Source organism: Nyctibius grandis, chromosome 4, assembly GCF_013368605.1.
Source record: "Nyctibius grandis isolate bNycGra1 chromosome 4, bNycGra1.pri, whole genome shotgun sequence".
Taxonomy (NCBI): domain Eukaryota; kingdom Metazoa; phylum Chordata; class Aves; order Nyctibiiformes; family Nyctibiidae; genus Nyctibius; species Nyctibius grandis.
In genome coordinates, this window is record NC_090661.1 from 36312097 (window position 1) to 36337401 (window position 25305).

Below are 25305 nucleotides of genomic sequence, written 5' to 3' on the forward strand. Positions count from 1 at the left end.
ATGAAGATGTCTTTCTGTCATGTTATACTGGAAATAGAGTTGTGTCTCTGGCTTTAACATAAATCCTACTATTTAGTGATTCTATTGGTAAGTACCTGCTTCATTAACAAAAACTGAATAAAGTGATGCTCAAAGTTACTCAATTCAGAGTAGCTACTTTCTAACACTCTTCAGTTCTCGCATTCTTAGGTTTCCACCCCCAAAACTGCTGGAGTTTCTTGCTTTTCCGAGTTTGTGACAGAAGAACCTCATTGATCATATGTCTTCCTGGCTGTCTCCAAAGTAAAGACACCTCAAAAATACTACCATAGAAGTAATTCACATTATCTCACTCAAATGGGGTGACATACACTGTCAAAATCATGCCTAGTATAATATAATGGTTTTTCTGAGTATCAGCTGATGACCAGGTTCATAATCTCGAACATAATCATGCTTAATTACAAACATGTTGAAAACATTTAATTATTAACTCTGACATAAATGAGAGGTAAAAAGGAAGCAAGTGTAGTGACAACATGACAATACCTTATGACATAACAGGACATGCTGCGTAAAGGGAAAATGAGTAGGGAAGGTATTACAGCCCTCTTGGTTTCTACTATAACTGGGCCTGCCCACTAAATAACAGCTTTTCATACTATTGTACTGTCAACAAGTTCTATTAATCAGAAACAAACTGCAGCACTATAAATCATTGGTTAAAATAAGGTAAAATAAGACACTTTAGGCCTTGATTTAATGACCACTTCTCTTTTTTTTTTTTTCTAAGCTTTTTTGTAACTTTTTCCTAGAAAAAGCTTGATTATCCTTCTTTGCATGGTAACTATTAGGATTTAACTTTAAAGTAAAATGTCTTAATTCTAAATGGATCCATCTGTTACCAACGAAGATACATCTGCTTCTTACACATTTATGTTCTTCAGGTTTGCATTTGTGTCCTTCCACATTTTAAGTAGCAAATTATCTTACCCTTTGTTTGTACTCACAAACTGAAATACAAAGGACCCCTCCCTGCCCTTCCAGCACCCACTCCCTTTCTAATCTCGGAACAGGCGAATTGTTGGAACAGCCGTGTAAGGGGGCAGATTGCGAGTTGCCAGTTACCCGTGCCACGGAGTCACAAGTGAGCTCCGCAGAACACTTTTAGCAACCGCGCTGCTGTTAGGGCCCAAGAGCACCAGCTGCGCGGCCTGAAGGATCCCCATGGACAGCCAGCCCTGCAGCACCTGTATCTCCCCTTGCTTGGGGCACATCCCGTGGCCTAGCGTGCGCCCTGCCCGAGCGGAGGGCCGCCCCCCCGCAGCCTGCGCTCTCGGACGCGGAGCGCGAAGCGCTGTCCGGCCGGGGCTCCGCCACTCGCCTCCCCCACCCAGGCCGCCGCCGCCCCCGCCGCGCCCGGGCTCTGCGGCGCCTCAGCCGAGGTGACCCGCCGGAGCGCTTCCACGGCGCTACGCAACGCGGCCGACCAGCTCCCTCACTCCTATTCGCCAGCGCGCTGTACGCCACCCGACAGGAAGCCACCCTCACGCGTGCGCATGCGCACCGCGTCCGAGCCCTTTCCGCCTGCCTGGTGCGCACGCGCAGCAAGTCTCGCGGCCCTGCTCTCCTCGCGGGCTGCCCTCTGGGCCGTGACGGCTCGCGCTCAGCGCGTGCGCGGAGACGTCTGCCCCGCCCCGCGTCGGGAGGAGGCGGTGGCGCGATGGCGGCGTGGAGTCGGGCCGGGTGCCTGCTGGTACTGCTGCTCTTGCTCTGTGCCTCGCTGCTGCCCGATGGCGCCTGTGGCTCGGAGGCGGTTGGGACAGCGGAGTCGCCGGGCGGCGCGGGCCCTGGCGAGCGGTTTAAGATCGAGGGCCGGGCCGTGGTGCCCGGGGTGAAGCCGCAGGACTGGATCGCGGGGGCCCGGGTGCTGGTGGACGGGGAGGAGCACGTCGGCTTCCTGAAGTGAGCGGCGGGCGGGGCGGGGGGCTTGTCCCGGCGGGGCAGGAAGCGTCCCTCGCTGGGCTTGGGCCGCTGTCGGCCGGTGCCGCGGGTGCCGCTCAGAGGTACCCTCCGGCTCCGCGCCCCCGACCCGCTCCGCGGCCCTCCTGCAGGCGCGGCCGTAAGATGGCGGCCAGCGATGGCAGAGCGGAGCCCCTCGCCTCAGGTTAGCGGCCTTGTCCTAGCTGGCAGCGCACAGCTGTGGAGGTGGGCATCTCGCGGGCGGTGCGCTTGCACCGTGCCGTGCAGGGCATTAGGAACGGCCACGCCTGTAGTGGGGACGTGTAGTGCAGTAGGTGTTGCTGTTTGCAGCCTCCTGCAGATGTAACCAAATTGATGATTAAAGCTGCTGGCTTTTCAGCGGTCAAAAAATTGGAACTGAGTTTTAATTAAAAAAAAAACCACGTTTGCATTAAATTCTGGAGTACGGTGTTTGTTCTCAGCTTTTGTGGGTGCAAATTCTGTTACTTCTTTTTTAAGACCCTCCCCTTAGCTAGCGATTTACTCATTCTGGACAAATGTTTGTGGAAGAAAGTTACAGTTGTAGTTATGCATTACAGTACCTGTGAAAAACTTTTTCACTCTAAGTGAAAGCCATTTCAAGCGATATGGCTTTATTGCTTCACATAAGATCATGCAAATGCATTTGGAAGCTGTACAGTATCACATTAGCTTATTCGGTCTCGGGTGGTAGTGGGTATATTCAGATCAGCAAAGGGTCTAGAGATATTAAGACATAGAAAATGTCCTCAGAATTAAGAACTGAACTAATCTCATTATTTCAAGAGTAGAAGCTAATTCTAAAATCCATTTTATTGTTTTTAATACAGTATAATACATTGCAATTAAAATTCTATATTAAAATGAGAAAGCTTAAATGGAATTAAGATACACCATCTCATAAATACCAGTCATTTTTAATTATTCCCTCTGCAGTAGAAGTTGAACTGAACTTTGACTCTGGGAACTGTCGATAGGTTAACACAACAGATTTTACTCTGTGAAACTTGCAGAATCTTGTCAGTGTAGCACATGATAAGCCAGTATGAACAAATTGTGGGAGCCTGACTTCGTATTTAGGAGCTGATTTAATAAATACCATGAAGTTGGTAAGTTTCCAAATGCTTGCTTGGAACTCGAGTTGTCTGAAATACGAGGAAATAGTCTTCGCTAAGAGCATATCATATTTATGACAGTGTGACCTAGATATCAAGCTCTATTAATTACATTAGTTTGATACGTCTATTTATAGACGTAATAGATTATCTTGATATAACTTAAAGCCAAGCAATATTATGGAAGTTATTCAGTTTGATAAACATATTTATAGATGTTGCGCTACCATAAGCATGGTACATTTTAGCAAAAATGCTTTAATGTTGGTTGAGGGGTTTTTTTGTCACTTGTAATGAGCACAGTACTGGATGGCAGTATACTTTTAGTAAGAACTGTTACAGGAAAGAACAGTTTTCTTAAATAACAGTGGTATATCAGGCTCAGTAGAAATATCCTTCACTTTCAGTGACAGATTTAAATGTATTTGATATATCAGAAGATATATTTGTCACTATCGTTTGTCACCATCTCTCAGGCAGGTTTTGATTATATATTACATGGATGTCATTCCAGTTGTCAAAAAGAGGAAAATAATTATTTGACATAGCAAAGCTGCTTTTTGAGTATTTCAGGAGTCATTCTCTAGTACAAGCATTTTTATAAATCTGATTAGTTTCCCCAGTAATAAAAATGAAACTTTTTTTCAGTATTGGATACCAGTATATGAAGTAAGCATTTGCTTTGTCATATAAAGAAATCTTTAGAGAAAAAAACCCTATAATTAAATTTTATCAAAATAATACTGTAAAGAATGAAAAATTAAAAGGAAATTCCTAGGGAAACATCCGTATAGCGTTTGCAATATAAGATAGAGTAAGCATTTTTAGGGGTTCAAATCATCACATAAAGTATTAGTGAAACCCACCTACACAGTACTGTTTATATGCTTTGGTCTTAGTGGTGGGAAGGTCCTTAAGCGATGTACATCTTCGAGAGAGAGAACTTGTGTGAAGGATAAAATTCTTGTTAAGGGTTCACTTTTAAAAGGCTTCATTTATTTGTTTTACTGATGCAAGTTTCTGATCTATCAGGTTTTGTTACTTTTTTTTTCCCTCCTGTGAACAACTTTTTTGTCTTAACTTTGAGTCTCATTTTCAGGAGAGTTATCTTTTATATTCATTTTAAAAGGATAGAGAAAGCCAAGTTTTTCTTCCTGGAAACTTCTGGAAGCATGTGGGAGGAAAACTACCAGCTTCTGTAGTTTTAATTTAATGGCAACTGGTGCTGAAGCTTTCAAGTACCCTTTTAGTAGTATTTTCACCGAATATTGAAGTTTCATATTTTAAAATAAAACCAGTCTGTCTAAAAATCCCTTCTATGTATATGTTCAGAGCTCTTAGTTTCCTTATTGTTGTGATAGAGCTTTCCAGCGTGGGTGAGTTCTAAAGGGAGCAATTAAAAGTAAAAGCCTTTATGTTGCAATAAAGGCACAAACTGCAATTTTTGTACGTTGCAAGTCATCTCTGATATCTACCCATGCTATGCAGGATGTCAGTTTTTGGTTCCAGCAGAAGTACTGAAGTGAAGTAAACTTAATTGTATGTCTTCTGGAAGGAGGAAGGAAGGTGTAAGTCAATTCTGCCATCATTTGAATAGGTGAAATCTAAGCATTTCAAATCTTACTTAGGCTGTTAAATTACGCCTCCAGCAAGACAATAGTTTGAGGGCATAAGAAAATCTTTAACATAACTGGTAATTTCTGCTACTGTCGTGGCACACATTGATGACCTTAAGGGGCTTGATATTATAAGTGCTGAGCAATTTAAATTTTCCTTTTGATCATTGTTATATTAAGATTTATAATATAGAATGATACTATTACAGTTTCTTCTTTGAAAAAAAAATAAAGCACCCTTTCTTGTGTACTGGAGCATATTGAAATGTAGTGGAACTTACTGTCTTTTCAGGACAGATGGCAGTTTTGTGGTTCATGATGTACCTTCAGGATCTTATGTAGTGGAAGTTACATCCCCTGCTCATAAATTTGAGCCCGTGCGAGTTGACATAACTTCAAAGGGCAAAATGAGGTGAGCCTTTCCTGATTTGCTTCTGTATTGATCTATTAAGTATGCCTGACAGCACAGTATAAGAAGTAATGTAAACAGTACTGTAGATCTGATGTTCCATTTCAGACCATATGGTTCAGCTTCTTTTAACATCACTTCTAGGAGCACATTTCGTAAAATCCAAAGTCTGATTTTTTTTTCTTCCTTTCATATTTATGGCCTTAAATAAGAGGAAATGGATAAAAAGAGTCCTTCTATTTGTTTACTTTTGTTATTTTTTTACACACCTATCCTGAAATAAAATCTAGATGTAAATCGGTTAACTGCTTTATCTTTTGCCAATACTACTTTTTTTCCTTCTTCTCATTTTCCTTTCTTTTTTGCTAAATGCTCTGTCAAGACTTGGCACAATGAAATTCTAAATAATTCTAATTCTAAATTCTAATTTCTGTTACACCTCCATAGGATACTGCTTACAGTTACTGGTAGTGACAAAGTTAAATGATAGTACCAAGTAGCTATCTAAATACTAGGCCCAAGTGAGGAACTATGGAAAGACCTTATAAAGTAGTAAAGACTGAGATTCAGTATTGATAAATGCAAAATAATGCACTTAGGGAAAAGGTAGTATTAACTTCATATATAAATAATTGTGGCCTGAGCAAACTCTGTTTAAGCTACACTACGCTGTTCAAAGCTTTACCTTCTCTTTAAACATTGTAGCTTTTCTTGCTCGTTACCAAGGTGAGAAAAAATGTTTTGCAGAAGTCACATTTGAACAAAGAGTTCTGATGTCTCTGATCTGCAGGTCTATTTTCCATATCAAGTTTTTCAGCCTGCTTAATAGCTAGCCTGGAAATAAAGTATGCTGCTGAGAGAAATGCGCTTCTGAAAAGTGAAGCCTAGCTGACACTGCCTAGCAGACAGTTTTGTTTGTAGTCTATTATTAAAACTTTGCTTGGAATATTATTAAATAATCTTTATTTTTGTTAAAAAGGGTATTTATATTTTTAATTATTTACATTTTCCTCATTAGAGCAAGATATGTGAATTACATCAAAACTTCTGAAGTTGTCAGGCTGCCATACCCACTCCAGATGAAATCTTCTGGACCTCCTTCATACTTTATAAAGAGAGAATCTTGGGGATGGACAGATTTCCTCATGAACCCTATGGTACGTACAAGCAACACACAAAGGTTTAAAAGTATGCTAAGGATCCAAATATAGCTGTTCTTCAGAATACAGAGAATAAAATAATTGAGAAAAGATGTTCACGCTTTGCTCTTCTGAGAGGATTGTTTTATTCCTTTTTTTTTTTTTTTTTAGTTGTTTACAAATAGGAAGTTTTTCTATGACCTCTCCTCCCCTATATGCCCACTCTGTTAATGTATGTCCTCTGAAAATAGCCCCTAGTCTGGTTCCTTTGACAACATGATGTTGTTCTAGTAATGTGGAGATCAACGTGTTGCAAGATTGTAATTATAACAGTTGAAAGAGATAACAAGCATTTACTTTAATGGTCCAGCTTTTAAATCTGTTATTTAAAACATAATTCATCCTTATCAGGTTCCTTTCCTGACAAGTGGATTACTGTTCCTGGGTTACTGACTCAGAATGTAGTAGCTCTAGAACTTGGCTGTTTAGCTAAAAGTTTTATGTTAGTATGTCTAAAAATGTCTGGTGCAACAAATAAACTGAAGAAATATTTGCTGTTTTCTGTGTAGGTGATGATGATGGTTCTTCCGTTACTGATATTTGTGCTTTTGCCTAAAGTTGTCAACACTAGTGATCCTGAGATGAGACGGGTAAGTACATTTAGGCATAGAGAGCAAAGATAATGAGATTTTAACGTACAGAAAAATAATAAAAACAAAACCGGGCTTTTAAAGAAGTCTTAATGGGCATCATTTATTCAGTTAATACAATGTTGCTGTTCTAACAATGTATTCTGACATTTACGACTCATGAATTTGCTGTTAAACAGCACAAGACAGAATTAGATTGTTTGGCACAGCTTTGAAAGTATTACAGCATGAATGGTGTTTTCCTGAGTTTCTTTAGAGCGACAAATATGATTTCTCAAAGGCTTTTTTTTTTTTCTATAAATTTCCAATGTATTTCTGCACTATGTTTAAATCTATCACTTCATTTTTAGACATCATTTAATATGTGTCGAGTGTGTTGAGAAGAGCATGATGTGGGATTCTCTTATCCATCAACCTAAACCACATAGTTTACAAGACTGTTAAATCCAAATGTCACAACAATGTATAGAATATGGAGTCTTAATGTAGTCATTAAATTATCTAATTTATTGTCCTTTCATCATGCAAAATGCCGAATAACAGAAGGCTAGGACAAAATGGAGATTCAAGGTGTTTGCTAAATCTTTTCTTATTTTTAGAAGGATTCCTTGTCTGTCTTGGGTGGCTGCTTTTTGACGGTTTGGTTAATTTAAACTTTTCTTATAAATGACCACTGTCTTCAGTAGTACTTTACAGGTGTCTGAGTATTTTTTTTTTAAAGTAATACATATAAAAAGCATATCAGAGCTATGTAATGCTCTTCTGGCTTTAATTTTGACTAAAAACAGGATACGAAGATATGCTAGATATTTGTGGCACGTTCTTCAACCCAAGCTGAACTTTGGAAGTTGATTTTTTAAAAAAATCACTTATCTTTTTTCACTGATCTGACACTGCTTACAGACAGGCTGTTCTGATGGTAAACCATCAGAACTTCTGATGATTTATTTCTTATTAGCTGACTGATACGACTCGTTAAGGAGAAATTTTAAGTTGATAGAATTTTGCTTGTAATTTAAATTATCTTTAAAGAATAGGAGAAGGTAGTTTTTAAGAACTCATTTGTAATGGCATTTTCTAGATGACTATGTATTAAATTCTTAAGTGTACATCCAACTTCAGTGTGCTTGTGGAGAATATGGAGCCTGTATTAAATTTTTCAAGCTAGCTTGTTTTTTCTTTATGGAATCAGCACAGTACTAGTTTATATAGAAAGTTAATGATTTAGTAACTGTGCATGTTGTGGAGGCATTAAATACAGATATAGTATAGATGCAATGGTAACAATGGCTACTGTAACAGCTTTTGCTTCGTTTGTACCTTGAAAACAGTTAAAGCTGTATCGTTCTGAATGGTAACTAGAAGAGCAAGGTGACAATCCCACATTAAATTGGCATTACTGTAAGCATTGTCACATTGTAGATGTGCAGTTCAGCTGTTGTACGCATTAAAAGTACTTCAGGGTTTCTTTTGTTTGTTTTGAGCCATACTGACTCGTCTCATAGAGCCACTATGCCAAACTCTAAAGTTACATTAAGCTTAGCTGGATGTATGGTCTCATATTAAAATCCTTCCTTTCATCAAACAGAGAAAACTTAGCTGCTGTACACTAATAACTTGATATTACAGTCAGGCAATAAAAATATCTAATCCCTTCTAATAGCTTCAAAATTTTTTTAGATTTATCATAAATAATACTAATTTGAAAACACAGAAGTATGTGAAATCTATGAGAACACAGATCTGAAAATCTAAACAAAAGCTTAAATTTTAAAATGGAGGAAAGTAATGCTGAAAATTAGTAATGGCATTTTTTTCTTTTAGAAAGTTATTTTTTTTTAATCAGGTGGTTGCCCTGTAAGACTGCTTAAGACATGGTTATCTTTTTCCGTACACGAGTGCTTTTAGTTTTGCGGTTTTATGTTTCTGTGTGTAGCTGGGCATTTGGCTGTGGTTGCATAAAAATATGTAGCAATATGTACACTGGAGGACTACAAATACTAAAACAGTATTTGGGAAAGTTTGACATCTTTCTGATAGGATCTTTCAACGGATGCCTTAGAAACAGCCAGAATTGTTACGAGCTATTAAAATTATCTAATCTTTGCATGCAGGAAATGGAGCAGTCAATGAACATGCTGAATTCCAACCATGAGCTGCCAGATGTCTCTGAATTCATGACAAGACTTTTCTCTTCAAAATCTTCCAGCAAGTCTGGTAGTAGCAGCAGTAAAGCAGGGAAAAGTAGTTCTGGAAAAAGGAGGTAGTTAAGTCTTCCTTCTACGCCTGAGTTTGCACAACTGTGTGTTATGTGGTATCACGTTTATTTGTCTTGAAAGATCAAAAAGCCACTACTGTAAACTTTAATCAGGCACAAAATATGGTATGCTACAACTGTGGTGTGTAGCTTTTTTTAGTCTATATAAGCTGTTTTGTACTTGACAGTAAGCAAAAGAGGATATGGCTTCAATACTGTATCTGTATAAAGTTATTGATGATACTGAATTAACTATATTGTTCTGTAGAGAATTATTATAAATTACATGATGTGCTAAACAGCAATGAATGTCTTAATCATAAGACAATGTATAAAAAAGATTAAAAGATAATAGAAGTGGAGTTCAGATGGCTTTAATATTTTGTATTTGCTGTTGAGTTCTGAAATGAACAAATCCTTTAAAAAATGAGTTGTGGGTTTACTGAGTAAGTAATTTTCTGTATCAGCTTGTTGTATGTGTTACATGTAAAATCATATTAAGTTGTTTACTGCCTGCATACTTAGTTCAAGGACTTTCCCCTCTTTATTGCCCAGTTTTGTTCTGACCTCCTTTCTGCTAAAAGCTCTTTGGGGGGGAAAAAAGCAAAGCATCCTGCATCAGAAAGTCTTTTAAGCTCTGTCAAGTTAATTATGAATCCAAGGTATCTATATAACATGATGAACATTTATCTTGGATATTTACTTTCTAAATCACATGTATCACTTCTGCAACACCTTTGGTTCTTACTGTTCTCTGTGTGCTGTGCATTCATCTTATGAGTAGTATGATTTGAGGCCAAATACTGAATAAAATCTAAAAAATGAAAGAAAAAACCTAGAAGTATAGTAGGAAGGTAAATCCCGCTCATCTTTTAAATTGTGTTCCAAAGTATATGGATATCTCTAGGTATGCTAAGTCACTGCAGAACTTTGTTCTTTGAGCATGCCTGTTTGTCTGTACTGCAGTATCTTTTCAAACTACCCAGTAACTTCAAAGAAAAGTTGAAAAAATTGATTGTCTTCCCCTAGATGAACATTTGCAAATTAAAATGACAGCAATACCTGCCAAATGCCATTAACAACTGTCTGTAAATCTATTTTTTTAAGCATAAATGCTGTTCTTTTCTATTTTTACAATTGCTAACTTCTTAGGTAACAGTATCTATCCACTATGAGTAATGTATATCTGATTCCAGAAATGGTATTTAACATCCATCTAAAGTACACCTGAAGCAAAATCAATTCTAATACATTTATTTGTTCTGCCAAAACTTAGGAGGGCTATAAATTGTCTTAGAATACATACTTACAAATATGCTATGAAACATAAAAGCTGCAAAAGAATAACTACCTGTTCATAGGATTAAGTCAGCTTTTAAGATGTTGAAGAAATAAACCAATGCTTTTTGGACAATGAAAAATTTCAGTCTTTGCAAAGCTGCACATTTTTGGACTTGTTTTTGTTTTGCTTGAATGGTCTTTTTGTTTTGTATATTAAGTAAAATATATTCAATGGACATAAGAGGATATTTGGATATTCTTGCTGGAAGGATTTGCTGAAATGAGTGTCATGCTGCTTTTATAAAAAAAACCCAAAAAACTCCTCTTTCAGCAGCATCTTACTGAAAAGTTCATAGGAAAAGCAGGGAGCAGTTCTTTGAAGATGGAGCAATTAGCTTTGTTACTATGCTGTCCTGGAAAGTGCAAGCCATGAATTACTTTTGTTTAACAGTAATTGGAATGACAATTAAATTGCATTAACTTGTTTTAATCACAGTTTGTTCAGTAATTAATCACATTGATGCATTTTTCTTTGTTACAAAGGTAAGAACAGCAGTATTTCTGCCTTCTTTCATTGTGTCTGTTCACAGTCTTGGTCCATCTTTAAGGGAGAAGGGAGAATGGAGAATTCGGGCCATGAAAAGATGAAAGTCTTTGTTAAGAGTTCAGAGTAAAAGAATTGACGGGAATTGTAAGGATCCTAGTAAAACTTTGGAAGGAGCATATGGAATATTCAACACCTCTCTTTTTCTTAGAACTGATACATCAAGGTCCAGGCAATTTCTTTGTGCATCAGGATCAGATGCAGTGTACCACTCCCCTGCCTTCCTCAACAGAAAACTCTGCCATTCCCCCAGAAACTTGTTACCTGAACAATCCAGGCCCAAAAATCTTGTTACCTAATGTTATTCCCTCAATCACGTACGTTACTCTTCTACTTTTCGGACACCTTTGTGATGAAGTGATTAGTAGAAGTGTATTGGTCTGCTGCTGAACTAATGGTAGTTACAATGGTACCAACTTTTTTTTTTTTTTTTTTTTTTTTTTAAATTTAGAGCTGGAATCTGTATGTGTCAAGTGAGAAAAGAGGTTCTAGCCAGAGTGCCTTTGTCACTTAAAGTCACTTGGTCACTTAAAGGTGTAATGTGGTCTTGGGCTACCATAAACGCCACTAGAGAAACTTTATTTGATAGCTTTTCTGTTGCAGTTACTAGTATAATGCAAGGTTGTCTTTCTGCAGAAAGTAAATGTTTGCTGTAGTTCAGTTTTCATTCCTTGTCTTTATTTACAGATTTTTAGTAGTCTTTCTTCTGTGTTAGGTCTGACATCTCCATTTTCCCCAAAAAACAGCTGCCTTTTAGTGAGGCTACTTGAGATAAACATAAGGCAGACGGTAAGTTGAAGCAGCTGATACCTCAGAACAGAAATTAAAGATGTACAGAATCTGCTTGGACTATAGACAAGCTGATTTCCTCATTGCCAAAAGGAGGAAGATTTGCTCCCTCAAGCTTGGGCTGGGTACTCCTGCTGCCTTCTGCCTACAAGTTATGGTACTTTTCAGGCTTTGCCATTTATTGACTTAACAAGCGAAATTTGTCCATCTTTCTGCTGGATTAAATCAGCTCACAGAAGGTAAGCACCAGAGGCACGCAATCAGAAGCAGGAACTCCTCTGTTTCTGGCAGTGAGTGTGAGTAATACGATCAGCTCACTGCATCTTCAGGATTTGTAGCCTAAGAGGTCTTTTAGCAATGTTTTGGCTAAATGTGGGCAACTGAGTTTATGACAGGCTGTGTGGAAGGGAGAGGAGACACATTTTGCTGAAGTCTGTTTCAACTATTGGTCATTTAAGATGGCCTGGAAGGTGTTTAGAACAGTTTGAAATAATTTTATCAATTACTTCATCAAAGACGCTTCCATTCTTCACATGTAAGGAAGAAATTTAATGTATAGATATCTCACCTCACTGTTTTAAACTAAGAAAATATTTGTTGGTGCTCTTTACCTGTTTGATGAAGTGGGGATGATAATGGCTCTGTAAATGGGGTGTGTATTGCTTCAAAGAGAAAGGCTGGCTTGTGGTTAAGGTTCGTATTTGTGAAGAGGACTTAAAACTAGAATCATGTGCCTTGGGTTCTGATGCAACTGTTGGGCTTTGTGCAAATCATTTATCATTTCTGTTTCAATTTCTTGTGTATGAAGTATGGGAAGCTTGTCTCGCAAAAGTAATTGTAAGGATAAATTTAGTAATGAATATTGGGAACTCAAATAGTATGGCTATGAGCTTACTGAAAAAAATCCAGTAAGTAAGCTTCTTAAAGAGCACCTTTATTAAGCATTTATATGTCGTTCTTTACACATATTTATTAAAGCAACCCTTTTAAGTAACCACGTCAAGATTTCCAAAGCAATCTAGGCAATTTAAGTATGTATTCTTTTCCAGTTTAGTGAAAAGTGTATTAAATCACTAAGATCCATTTAAACATCTCCACTTGAGTGTTAATGGACCTTTAATTGCATAAAGGTTGTGTGTGATCAGTAGCTCAAAGAGGGCAAAGTTTGTTTCACAGTTTAATAAAAGGACCCTATTTTTACAGGCTAACAGTGATAGCTGTACCTTAAGGTACTAAAAGGATTTCACTTTCATGTTTAGGACGTAATGCCTGACCTTAATCCTGCTGCTATTGATAGTAGATAGTGAAATTGTATTCCTATGATTTTTTGTTTCATTTGAACTTACTTCTTGTAGGAAAATAACCAATATTGATACCAGACGGTTTAGGAAAAGTAAGCCTCAAAACAGGCCCTAGAAGGCCTACTCTGTGTAACCTTTAGGCAATTTTCCTTTCAGCTAAAATAATAGTATGTTCTAAAGCTAATGGCATGTTTTGAAGACAGGGTCTGCTTATGGGACTGATAACACTTAGAGTTATATTCATCACTGGTTCTTGCTTGCGCTTAGTCTTAGAGAATCCAAGGTGTCTGTTAAGTTCCTCACTAATTACAAAGAAGGGCCAGAGATAAGCAAGGCTGTCAACAACATCTTTGTAGTGTCTTAACTGACTCGATTCACAGCTCTGGCACCAGGAGTAGAGATAAATCCTGTAAGAACCAGAACAGTATCTTCTCCTTGGAGCCACCTGCATGTGTCAACAGAAAGGCCTCGACCACGCTTGCGCAGAAGCGGGGTTATAAAGCGGACAGCATAACTATGGGGGATTACAACCACTAGAGACCCCCAGAGACCACCCAAGACCTCTTCCCCAATTTAGTACGCATGCGCAAAGACAATTACATAATGTATTAGCATATGCATAAGTTTCTTGGAATAGGTGGGCTTTACTTGGAATTGTATGAATATTCGTTTTTCTATAATGTATATAACGAGTGTGCTTTTGTCCCTGGTGTGCATGCTAGGAGGAGAGATCGCCCATGCACCCAGCGCTGCAATAAACCAATGTCAGCTTTCTAAGTTATCATTTGGTTTAGAGAGTTTTCTTGGTTACTATATTCCAGTAACAATATGAAATATAAATAATCGTAAATCCTTAGTGGCAATGCATGTTTTTTATTCTGGTGTGTCAGAATGAAATATGGATATATATGGCTATATGTTATGCTTATTTAATGGACTGAGGGAGAATAGAAGTGTTCACATCTACTGTTGATGGGCTAAGGAATACAGAAAGAACTTAAAATTTTGAACTTCAGTGGAAAAGCAGATTTATTGAAGAAGGTATGTTGAAAGATTAAAAAATCACATATGCACATTTTGCACATTCTTGGGCAGGAAAAGCACAAGGTGCACCTGTGGTGCACAGGGCCTTGGGAAGATCGTATTTAATAGGCTTCATGGTGATCTCTATCTCCAAAGGCTAGTTACTGAACAGGTAACTGGCACTGAGGCGGCTCGCCTGGAACAACTGCTGCGCGTGCTGTACTCTCCAAAACAGAGTGGATAGACACTGCATCTCAGTTGTTTTTTACCCATGCTAACTTCCCTACTGTATCCAGGAATTATTGGGAGTGGAGGGAGAGTGTTGTTATTTGGCACATCCAAAACTGTATTGACAACTATTGCACAAGCTTAATACTATGAATCAGCAGATTCCTGTGTCCAGGGAAGTTCTCTAGCAGCGTTTCATTTAGTAAGATACTTGAAGCTATAGCTGATTGAAAGGAGAAAAATTTGGAGAAAGGCCCCCAGGGTAATGTAAGGACATGAAAAAGACTGAAGAAATTTTAATGTAATGGCAGATTTGACCCAAATATTAAGATTTGCAAAAAATAACTTTAAAAAAATTGTAGACGAAAAATGTTTTCATAATGTTCTATAGACATTCTCTTCTAGGTGATTGTAACAATGGCAGTAGTGCTAGCATATATGAAGACAAATGAAGATGTCTGGCCAATTCATGACTCATATATGTCTGCCTGTCATAACTGTAGTCACAGCTTTTAGGAGAGCACAGACTTCTGTATTTGCCTGTTACCCATGTGGGTGAAGAAAAAGCAGTGATCCCATGTTTCTTTCCAGCTGGATAAGATTGCTATACCATTCAGGAGGTGGAGCTCATCAGTCTTTTCCTGGGTCACTACGTAAAAACTGAGCACCCATTTAAGGCTCTTCTCTAAATGGTACAATCTAGCCACCAAACAATCCACCTTTCCTCCACTATTAGTGTAGGCTTCATTCTGTGTGACGGTCTGCCAATGGACTGACTAAATACAAAACATGTTATTACACTTTAAGTGCCAAAAAGCAAGCAGTATCAATTGTGAAAAAAAATAGAATTTCAGAAATCTTACTGCTCTCATCATTTCAGTGTCTGTAAAGACGGGACCTTAGATCTTAATGACTAGTTTGCACTTGATACTGTGTGTAAAATCTGGTGATTCAGACCATAAAATAATACAACATTCAGGGAGCTGTTAGTCACAAAATTGTCTGTAGGAATAGTACTGAGTTTTAGTCTATTTTTCAGGTTAAGCTACTGAAAGCTTCTTGAGGTCAAAAATAGGTTGTGGTTTGTTTGGTTTTTTTTTTTTTAATTTCTGTTGTTTCAAAATCCATAAAACATTATGAATCCTCTGTCATAATAAATATTGATTCTTCAGGAAAACCTGTCTACTTTTGAAATACAAGGTTATTCCTTCAAATTATGCTGGCAGTGACCCTTTTTTAATACTTTGTTTCCAATAAGGTTATGAAGGTTTAATGACAATATAATTTTCTGTGCAAGTGGAACTTAGCTAGTTAGCTCTTGTGTTGATGATGCACAAAACCAGATTACATTTGAGCTCATTTTTATTATGTATTTGGTTCTGCATGGCTGATAGGAATAAAAATTAATTAAAGACTGTCATTCAGTCAAGGGCAAATGGTAGTGAATATACAACAGAAAGAAAACCTTTCATGGCATTTTTTGACCAAAACTGGATTTTGAACTGATTCTTCAAAGCTGAATACAGACATCAAAATGTAATATAAAAGGTGGTGAAACTCATTTGAAAACAGAGCAAGTAAAAAAGTAAAAATATTTTTAAAGGCATATTTTCTGTTTGAAATATTAGAATGTTCTCCTCAGAAGCTCTCTGGATTCTTTAAGGATCTTCTTGCTGTCTGGTACACACAGGTGTACCATTTCCCTTTGTGTTTCAGAATGGAGAATAGGACACCCAAGCCCATAGCCCGGTGTTTACCATGCAGATGCAAGGAGAATCCAGTTAAATACTCGGAGTAATACTTCCCATTCCTGGGATCAGAACAGAATAAGACTTTGAACTAATTTTTTGGGAGTGAGGAGGAGTGTTTCTTTTCCTACCAGTTTGTTTTCTCAGCCTTCCGTAGATGTGATTCAGATTGCTTCAGCTTGAAAGGTGGGAAATGTATAAGCTGTATTAATAAAGATTTGATTTCTTGACTGTGGTAGTAGAACGCCCTGAGGGGAAAAAACATCTAAAGAAATTGAAGATCAAGATTAAGCCTCCCAATGAGGTTGTATTTTTGCAGTGCTAAACATTATCTCTTACAAAGAGGAGGAGCTCAGATGAGAGATGGAGCAGTCACTAAAAGGCAGGCTTATAGTGGAGTAAGTGCAGCATCCACCATATTTACCAAAAGTGATGAGAATTGAACCATGGTGGTGTTACTGGGTACGTGATTAAAGGATCCAGGTGGTCCTTTCATGAAAATAATACTTCTGTTTGTAGCTTTGTAAGGGTCCCCCATGTTAGGCATGTAAATCTCTAGATAGTTGGTAGAGATTCCTTGAGAAACCGTATGTTGTAATCCTTTCATTTTTGGATTTGAATTGTAGTGGTGGTACTCTCTCTTTTGTTTTGGTTTGTTTTTCTGCTAATTCTATTCACATGGTATGTACACAGAGTTTTTTCACTTCTATTTGCCCTTTGTTTTTATGAAGACTACAAGGGTCTTGTTGAAATTGCTGTAGCAAAATCTATTGAGCTGGTGCTGGCAGAAATAATTGTATGCATCACTTGTGCTTTCAAGTGTTTCAGTGGTAGCAACCAATTATTTCTGTCACCAGGTAGCTAGCTAATGGTGGAGAGGTCATTTGTCCTAGAAAGATCTGATCAAATTGCTGTGCTTCCTTTCTAATATGTTTGAGGCTTATTTTATTGTAGAATTTTTTTCAAGCCCTTTAAGTGTAACCTGAGGAGAGTATTGGAATGATTGTACAGAGTCAGCCACAGTTCACTGAAAATACAAGAGTTTAACAAAATGCACTGTTTACAGTTTTTCCTTTGGGAAAAAAAAATGAAGAAAGTGTCCAGACGACCTGGGTAGCTCCTCATGAAAAAGATCAACTTAAATCCTAGTACCTAGACTGAAAACTACCTGCTGCTTTCAGCCCACTTCATTAGTATCACGTAGGAAAGAAACACACTTGAAGAATTCTGCGTCTTTCAGTCTTAAATCCGTATTACAAAAAGTCTGCATGCTCTCTCTCCTTCATACATTGTGGCTGTTTATGTACCTTTTATATATGATAGGCTAAACTTGCCCTCTGAAGCTCATTAAGTGCTTTTATAACTTTGCAATACCTTGTTAGCCTTATTTAATCTTTTGTTCATTGTTCAAATTTGATAGCCTTTTTTTAACTAGATAAACTTCCACTTTCTCAAACATGCTTCTTTGTAAGAAGTGATTACGGCTATAAAGACTTAAATTTCTAAATTGATTTAAGCACTGTTTGTTGGGTTTTTTTTCTTTAAATGGTGCTCACATTGCCTACTCTTTCTTCATGTATTTTTAATACTTTACATATAGTTTGTGTTTACATACTTCTACTGCCTAATAATTCTTTTATATTCCAAGTTAGGAATTTGAGTAAGCAGGTATTTCTGCAATAACAACATGTGTTACTGAGAATATTAATACAGTTTATCAACAGAAGTCCAAACCATGAAATGGGCTCTGCTGTGTTTGCTATTTTTAGCAGTGCTTACTTGTTTCACTTAGCTCCTTTATGAACAAAATACAGACCAAAATTACCAGTGCAACCAGGTTATATAAATACCTGTGGAAAAAGACATAAATGCATCTGCAGATCTTGCTCTGCTATACAACATTACTTTTGAAGTGAAGTTTAGTATTCTTTCTCCAGCCAATGTAAGGTGTATCAGTCTCAGCTGTTGAACACAGCATTATGGCTTTTCCACATGATGGCTGCAGATAGTGGATGATGAAAAGCTCCTAGCCTGCACTGTAGGAATGTACTTCTCACATGTGTATGGCCTTGTACTGCTGTAGCACTTCCAGATAGTCTCCTCCGAGTGACCATCATCTGTGGCCCAAGTATGCCATAACCAGGAATGCTTAAAATGCAGTAGTTGGGAAGTTCATTAAGCTAACCAAACTGAAGCAAGGGTAAATAAATGAGAGTTTAAGCCATAACCCTGAGATCTGTGCATGAACTTCCCTTAATTTCTAAATTCTATAGGTTAAATTTCAGAATGAGTGTGTTAAAGAGTTATTACAGGTTTTCTAGTTTGTGTATGTTCTTAGACAATAGGTTTTTAACACCACAGTTCCTTAAAACCTTTCAGTAGTTATTGAGCAATCTGACTAATTCTTATGATGTGATCTCAACCTCTCTTCTGGGGATAACTGTGGGCAGTGAAATGTTTTGTTTTGGTAGAAATTTTTCTGCTCCCACCATATCCACCCGCTGTGTATTATTCACATTGCTATCCATTTTCCTTAAACAACAGCAGGATTAAGAAGCTATGTAATGTAGTTCGTGTGAGACAGTGAGATCTGTGATAACCATCATTTGCAGGAGAGATTGATTCCACAGTCAGCTGCACAGACACACGTTAGTGTGGCACGATATATGTGGTTTGGGTTTGGTTTTGGGGTTTGCTTTTTTCCCTGCGCTCATCATCAAACTAAGAATTTAATTTGTTTATTTAAAGCCTGCCTTATGTTCTGAAGCATTCTTTTTATAATCGTTCCAAGCATTTCTTGTGATGGTATATCGCTCTATATGAAAAGCCCCTCTTTTTTCTTGTTTTTTTTAGTAGTGCTGCTTCAGCTGTGAGGTTGTTAGAAAGCAACAGAAGTCACAGAATCTCTCTTTGGAAATGAGACGGTTGCCATGACAATGCTCCCAGCTGCTTCTTGTCCCAGATGAGAAAACAATTTTTAGTCTCCTATATTACAAGGTTAGGCTGCAATGTTTTAAACTAAACAGTATAGCTAATTGATTCAAATCAAAGATCAACACATTGCTTGTTAAAAATCTTTGGGCTGAAATGAGCTAACATTGTTGAATCAAATATTTGTGCAGGGACTTGTCAAATTTTTTTTCTCTTTGTTTTTGATCAGATGCTTGAGGCAAAACTGGTGCATTGAGATGGAAAATATTTTCATCTTACTGATTTTACTAAATGTCTTTTTTTGTAGTAGAAATTATCCTGAAAGCTGACTGATACCTAGATGAGTAGCATTTAAGATATGCCTCTGAGTTTGAATCATATTTTGCAATATGCCAAATCTGGATCAAACCTGAAATGCTCTATAGTTTTAAGGTTTATTATTTCTGAAGTCCAGACAGTTGATGATGGAAGAGCTGGTTTTTTTGGTGGTCTCTAGTCAGCCTCACTTTGAGCAGGATTATCACTGTCCTGGTTTGGCCTAAACCAGGCCAATTTTCCTTTCAGTGATTTTTACTTTCAGCTAAGTCTCTTCTAAGTAACTGCACTTTCTGAAACTAACTGCATGTTTTGCAGACAGCGTCTGCTTCCAGGACTGATAACGCTCAAAGTTTGTAGTTATCACTGAGGCACCGGTAGGGATGTTATTCAGAAAGGCTCTTGATGTACTTATTCTTACTGGTAGGGATGTTATTCAGAAAGGCTCTTGATGTACTTATTCTTAGAGAAACCAAGGTCACTGCTAAATTCCTCACTGCTTACGAGTGAAGAGCCGAAGGGGGGTCGCACCTGCAGGGAGGAGCAGACAGGGCAGGTGACCCAAAACTGACCAATGAAGGTATTCCATCCCATACACGTCATTCTCAGTATAAAGCGGGGGGATCACGAGGGTCTCGCGCTTTGTTTTTTGGGGGCCTCTGCCTGCTTGTTCTGCTTCTGCTGTTTCGGGCTGCTTCTGCGGCTTGAGCCTTTGGCCAGTGTCCAAGGAGGACTCTGTCCGTTTTCCTGCTACCCCCGATCCCGATCCGTGCATCCCTGAATCCAGTTCTCAACCGTTGCTGGGCCCAGCCTGGGCCTTCCCAGAGCCTGCCCTGCAGTGCCGGTGGTGACGTGGCCAACATCGGCAGAGCTCGATCTTGGTTTTGTATCTATTTGATTATTCCAATATTATTATTATACTCTTTTTCATTATTATAGTTTATTAAAACTGTTTTAACTTTCCAACCCGGAAGTCTCTCTCCCTTTTCCCTTTCCCTTCGGGTGGCGGGGGGAGGGTTAACAGAGAGCATCTGCCACAGGTTTAATAGCCGGCCCAGCTTTAAACCGTGACAATCACCAACGCCAGTTCAGTTCAGTCATGCTGTGTCTAGCTGGTATAAAAACCTCCAAGCGTGGAGGTTTCACAACCCATCCGGGAAAGATGTTCCCATGCTGCACTACTACTAGTGAACAAGCTTTCCCAGATGTCTAATTTGAACCTCCCAAGTCACAGGTTGTAGTCATTGCACCATGTTATTGTTAGACTATGTGATTAATCATGGTAAACACAAAAGCCTGGTGAGGTTCAGATGAATAGTGACAGGCAGAGGAATCCTAGTTCACCTAATGAGTGAAAATTGGAAGACACAGACTTGACTGCTCCTAAGACTACCGAAGGAGAATGATTAGACCATTGCCCCTGCTGTGAAACCCAAAGAAACTCTCCCAGAACTCCTTGCAGAGTGAAGTATTGCCTATAGGAGACTCACTATGGGATGCACGGGGAAGGGCTCTTTGGAACCATTTAAAGGTTATTATGGGATGCTTTTAACGGGACTGTGGGAATGTGTGAAACTTTATGGAATGTTTAGTGGAAGGACCAAAGGTTGGGAAAGGGGGAGGCATCTGTGTAGCAGGGAAGAACAAGCCTGGCTTGATTTCTTTCTTGACCAGTCTATGCTGGCTGCTTTTCATCACCTTTTCATCCCGTTTTTTTTTCAGTTGTCTTATTTTCTGAGTTCCAAAATGTAGCTCACTTCTTTATTTCTCTTAGTTTTTCCTCTTCTTAAAAAATAGGCCTCTACTATGGCCACTGAAGTCCTCTGAGACCTCCGTGACTTCTAAAAGGTAATAATAAATGGTTCAGAGGGGACTTTCGCTAGTTCATAAGGTGCTTGTAGAATTTATTCTGTCTTTGCCACTTTGAAAATACCTAACTTCTTTAGTATCTTTGAAATGTTTTCACCTAATCTGGCCTTCAGTCCTATTCCTTCATTAAAATTAATTTCATTAAGTATCTGATCACTGTTTATGAAGTCTGCAACAAAAAAGGCATCAAATCTGTGCCATTTGCCCTCCTCCCTCATTAAATAATGGATTTTTGGTTTTGACTTTTTATTTCCAATGCATTTACAGAATATTTGTCTGGTTTTTATGTCCCTTGCTAACGGTAACCTTTTTAATCTTAACCTCTAATTTTATTCTAGTCTGTTATTGTGTTATTCCTATATAGTCACACTCTTATGAATTTGTCCTTTTATTCCACTCGTTTGCACAACTTCATTCTGACTTTCAAATTTTTAAAGAACTCATGAACCAGACCTTTTGCACTCTTAGTATGGTTCCTGTCTTTGTTTATGAGAAAGTTTGTAATTTCTCGTTCATTATAGTACCTTTTATTAATTGCCAGCCCTTTTAAAGAGTCTTTCTCTCAGACTCCTAGCAAGAGAGGTAGAAAATGGTTGCCTAAGTTTCTTATTTTGCCTCTTTTTTTTTTTAATATATTGTCCTTACAATGCTGCACATACTTTTCATTTCCTCAGAATCACAAATTCTACAATATTAAGATGGGTGTCACCTAAATTGCCTTCCACACAAATACTCTCCAACAGTTTTCACCTGCAATGATTCTATCTGCAATTTCTGTCATCTTTAGAACAAAAAAAGTAATTTACAGTTTGTGTCCTATCATACTCTTTTCCAAAGCTACCTGAGTAACATAAGTTGTTCATTACCACTAGTCCTATTTGTCAGCTAACCAAACAATTATTTTCAAATGTCTTCCATGATGATGGATTTGGATGTATTTTTCAAGTTATGTCCTACTTCAGTGTTGTTGTTGAAAGTGAATCTTTTTCAATTCAGTTAAGTTCTACGCCTTTAGAATTTAGTCTATGGTTCAACAGGACGACATGAAGAATATGTTTTTAGTGTTTACTTCAGTCCTTGCAATATTTTCATAAAGAAATCTGGAAAAAAATATTGCTGAACATTTGAAATGTCAAATTGTTTCTAAGAGGGAAGCACTTGTTTTATATTACATCATTGAGTCAAAAATATATACCTTGGTTCATTTCCCAAATAATCACAGAATCACAGAATCAATCAGATTGGAAGAGACCTCTGGGATCATCGAGTCCAACCATTGCCCTGACACCACGATGTCAACTAGACCATGGCACTAAGTGCCATGTCCAGTCTTTTCTTAAACACCTACAGAGATGATGACTCCACCACCTCCCTGGGCAGCCCGTTCCAATGTCTAATGACCCTTTCTGAAAAGAAATTCTTCCTAACGTCCGACCTGAACCTCCCCTGGAGAAGCTTGAGGCTATGTCCTCTTGTCCTATTGCTAGTTGCCTGGGAGAAGAGGCCGACTCCCACTCCACTACAACCTCCCTTCAGGTAGTTGTAGACTGCAATAAGGTCACCTCTGAGCCTCCTCTTCTCCAGGCTAAATAGCCCCAGCTCCCTCAGCTGTTCCTCATAGGTCATACCCTCCAGACCCTTCACCAGCTTGGTCGCCCTCCTCTGGACTCGCTCCAACACCTCAACATCTTTCTTGAAGTGTGGGGCCCAGAACTAGACACAGTATTCAAGGTGCGGCCTCACCAGTGCCGAGTACAGAGGGACGATCATTTCCCTAGACCCGCTGGCTACACTATTCTTAATAGAGGCCAGGATGCCATTGGCCTTCTTGGCCACCTGGACACACTTCTGGCTCATGTTTAGCCAGCTGTCAATCAGCACCCCCAGGTCTCTTTCCGCTGGGCCGCTTTCTAACCACTCTTCCCCCAGCCTGTAGCGGTGTGTGGGGTTGTTGTGGCTGAAGTGTAAGACCCAGCACTTGTTCTTGTTGAACCTTATGCCGTTGGTCTCGGCCCATATATCTAACCTGTCCAGATCCCTCTGTAGGGCCTTCCTACCCTCCAGCAGATCGACACTCCCACCCAGCTTGGTGTTATCTGCAAATTTGCTGAGGGTGCACTCAATCCCTACATCTAGATCATCTATAAAGATATTGAACAGCACCGGCCCCAGAACTGAGCCCTGGGGAACACCGCTAGTGACCGGCCGCCAGTTGGACTTTGCCCCGTTCACCACCACTCTCTGGGCTCAGCCATCCAGCCAGTTTTTAACCCATCGAAGAGTCCACCCATCCAAGCCCTGGGCAGCCAGTTTGTCTAGGAGGATGCTGTGGGAGACAGTGTCGAATGCCTTACAGAAGTCTAGATAGACTACATCCACAGCCCTGCCCTCATCTACTAAGCTGGTCACTTTGTCATAGAAGGAGATCAGGTTGGTCAAGCAGGACCTGCCTTTCATGAATCCATGTTGGCTGGCCCCGATGCCCCAATTGTCCTGCATGTGCCGTGTAATGGCACTCAGGATGATCTGTTCCATCACCTTGCCTGGCACTGAGGTCAGGCTGACAGGCCTATAGTTCCCTGGATCATCCTTCCGGCCCTTCTTGTAGATGGGCGTTACGTTTGCTAATTTCGTCAGCTGGAACTTCTCCAGTTAACCAGGACTGCTGGTAGATAATAGAGAGTGGTTTGGCAAGTTCATCTGCCAGTTCCTTCATTACTCTGGGGTGAATCCCATCCAGGCCCATAGCCTTGTGAGTGTCCAATTGGCACAGCAGGTCACTAACCGTCTCCTCCTGGATTATGGTGGGTTCACACAGTTCCCTGTCCCTAACTTCAGGCTCTGGGGGCTGAGTCTCCTGAGGACAACCGGTCCTGACATTAAAGACCGAGGCAAAGAAGGCATTGAGCACCTCTGCCTTTTCCTCATCCCCTGACACTACACTACCCTCCTCATTCAGCAAGTGGTGGAGGCTCTCCTTGACCCTCCTTTTGCTGTTGATGTATTTGTAGAAACTTTTTTTGTTATCTTTGACCATAGCAGCCAAATCAAGCTCTAATTGAGCTTTGGCCCTTCTAATCTTCTCCCTACACGACCTGGCAACATCCCTATAGGCCTCCCAAGTTACCCGACCCTTCTTCCAGAGCAAATAGGCTCTCTTTTTTTCCTTAAGTTCTAGCCTAAGTTCTCTGTTTAACCAGGCTGGTCTTTTTCCCTGACGGCTTGTCTTCCTACACACCGGGACAGCCTGTTCCTGAATATTTAGCAATTCCTTTTTAAAGCACGTCCATCCTTCCTGGACTCCTTTGCCCTTCAGGACCGACTCCCAAGGGACTCTGTCCACCAGCCTCCTAAACAGGCTAAAGTCTGCCCGCTGGAAATCTAAGGCAGAAGTTCTGCTCTTGCCCCTCCTTACTTCCCCCACTATGGAGAACTCTAACATTTCATGGTCGCTATTCCCAAGACGGCCACTGACCCTCACATCTCCCACTAGTCCTTCTCTGTTCACAACAGGTCAAGCAGGGCCCCTCCTCTAGTGGGCTCATTTACCACTTGCATGAAGAAGTTGTCCTCCACACATCCTAGGAACCTCCTAGATTACTTCCTCTCTGCCATGTTGTATTTTCAGCAGACATCCGGCAAGTTAAAGTCGCCCACGAGTACAAGGGCTGGCGACTGGGTGGCTTCTGACAGCTGCTTGTAAAACGCCTCATCCGCCTTGAACCTAATGGTTCATCTCACAGACAATGAATGTATAAAAAGAGATTTAGAAGCTGTATTGAAAATAGTCTTATGTGCAATGTGTTTCAGCAGTTATTAACTGCCTTTTGCATTGTCACACAAAACACAACACTTCGTATGCCATTGCCAGCTCAGGAGTTCATGAACAAGTGAGAACAGTTATGAACATTTTTTTTGTTACTGATCCTACACAAAGATACTAAAGTGCATTTAGCCAAGGTTGCAAAGCAATTCTAAGTCACTCAAAGTATTTCTATGGCCTAGTTTTGTTGTTTGATGTTTTGGGCTTTTTTTTCCCCCCAAAGCAAT

At 39.4% G+C, this 25305-nt stretch overlaps 1 protein-coding gene across 1 annotated transcript; it reads left to right on the forward strand.

Moving 5' to 3' along the window:
• Window positions 1-1649: 1649 nt before the first annotated feature.
• On the forward strand, window positions 1650-13922 carry EMC7 (ER membrane protein complex subunit 7). The gene is made up of 5 exons (XM_068399447.1): window positions 1650-1944; window positions 5004-5123; window positions 6139-6277; window positions 6829-6909; window positions 9024-13922. Exons 1-5 carry the CDS (start codon window positions 1703-1705, stop codon window positions 9174-9176), a joined length of 735 nt encoding a protein of 244 aa, XP_068255548.1. The 5' UTR covers window positions 1650-1702; the 3' UTR covers window positions 9177-13922.
• The last annotated feature ends 11383 nt before the right edge of the window (window positions 13923-25305 follow it).

Bases quoted from the DNA above. Each gene is read 5' to 3' on its own strand.
- EMC7 (XM_068399447.1), top strand. From the start codon at position 1,703: ATGGCGGCGTGGAGTCGGGCCGGGTGCCTGCTGGTACTGCTGCTCTTG. The intron at 1,945-5,003 runs GTGAGCGGCGGG...CTGTCTTTTCAG, and splicing joins GAGCACGTCGGCTTCCTGAA to GACAGATGGCAGTTTTGTGG. The intron at 5,124-6,138 runs GTGAGCCTTTCC...TTTCCTCATTAG, and splicing joins ACTTCAAAGGGCAAAATGAG to AGCAAGATATGTGAATTACA.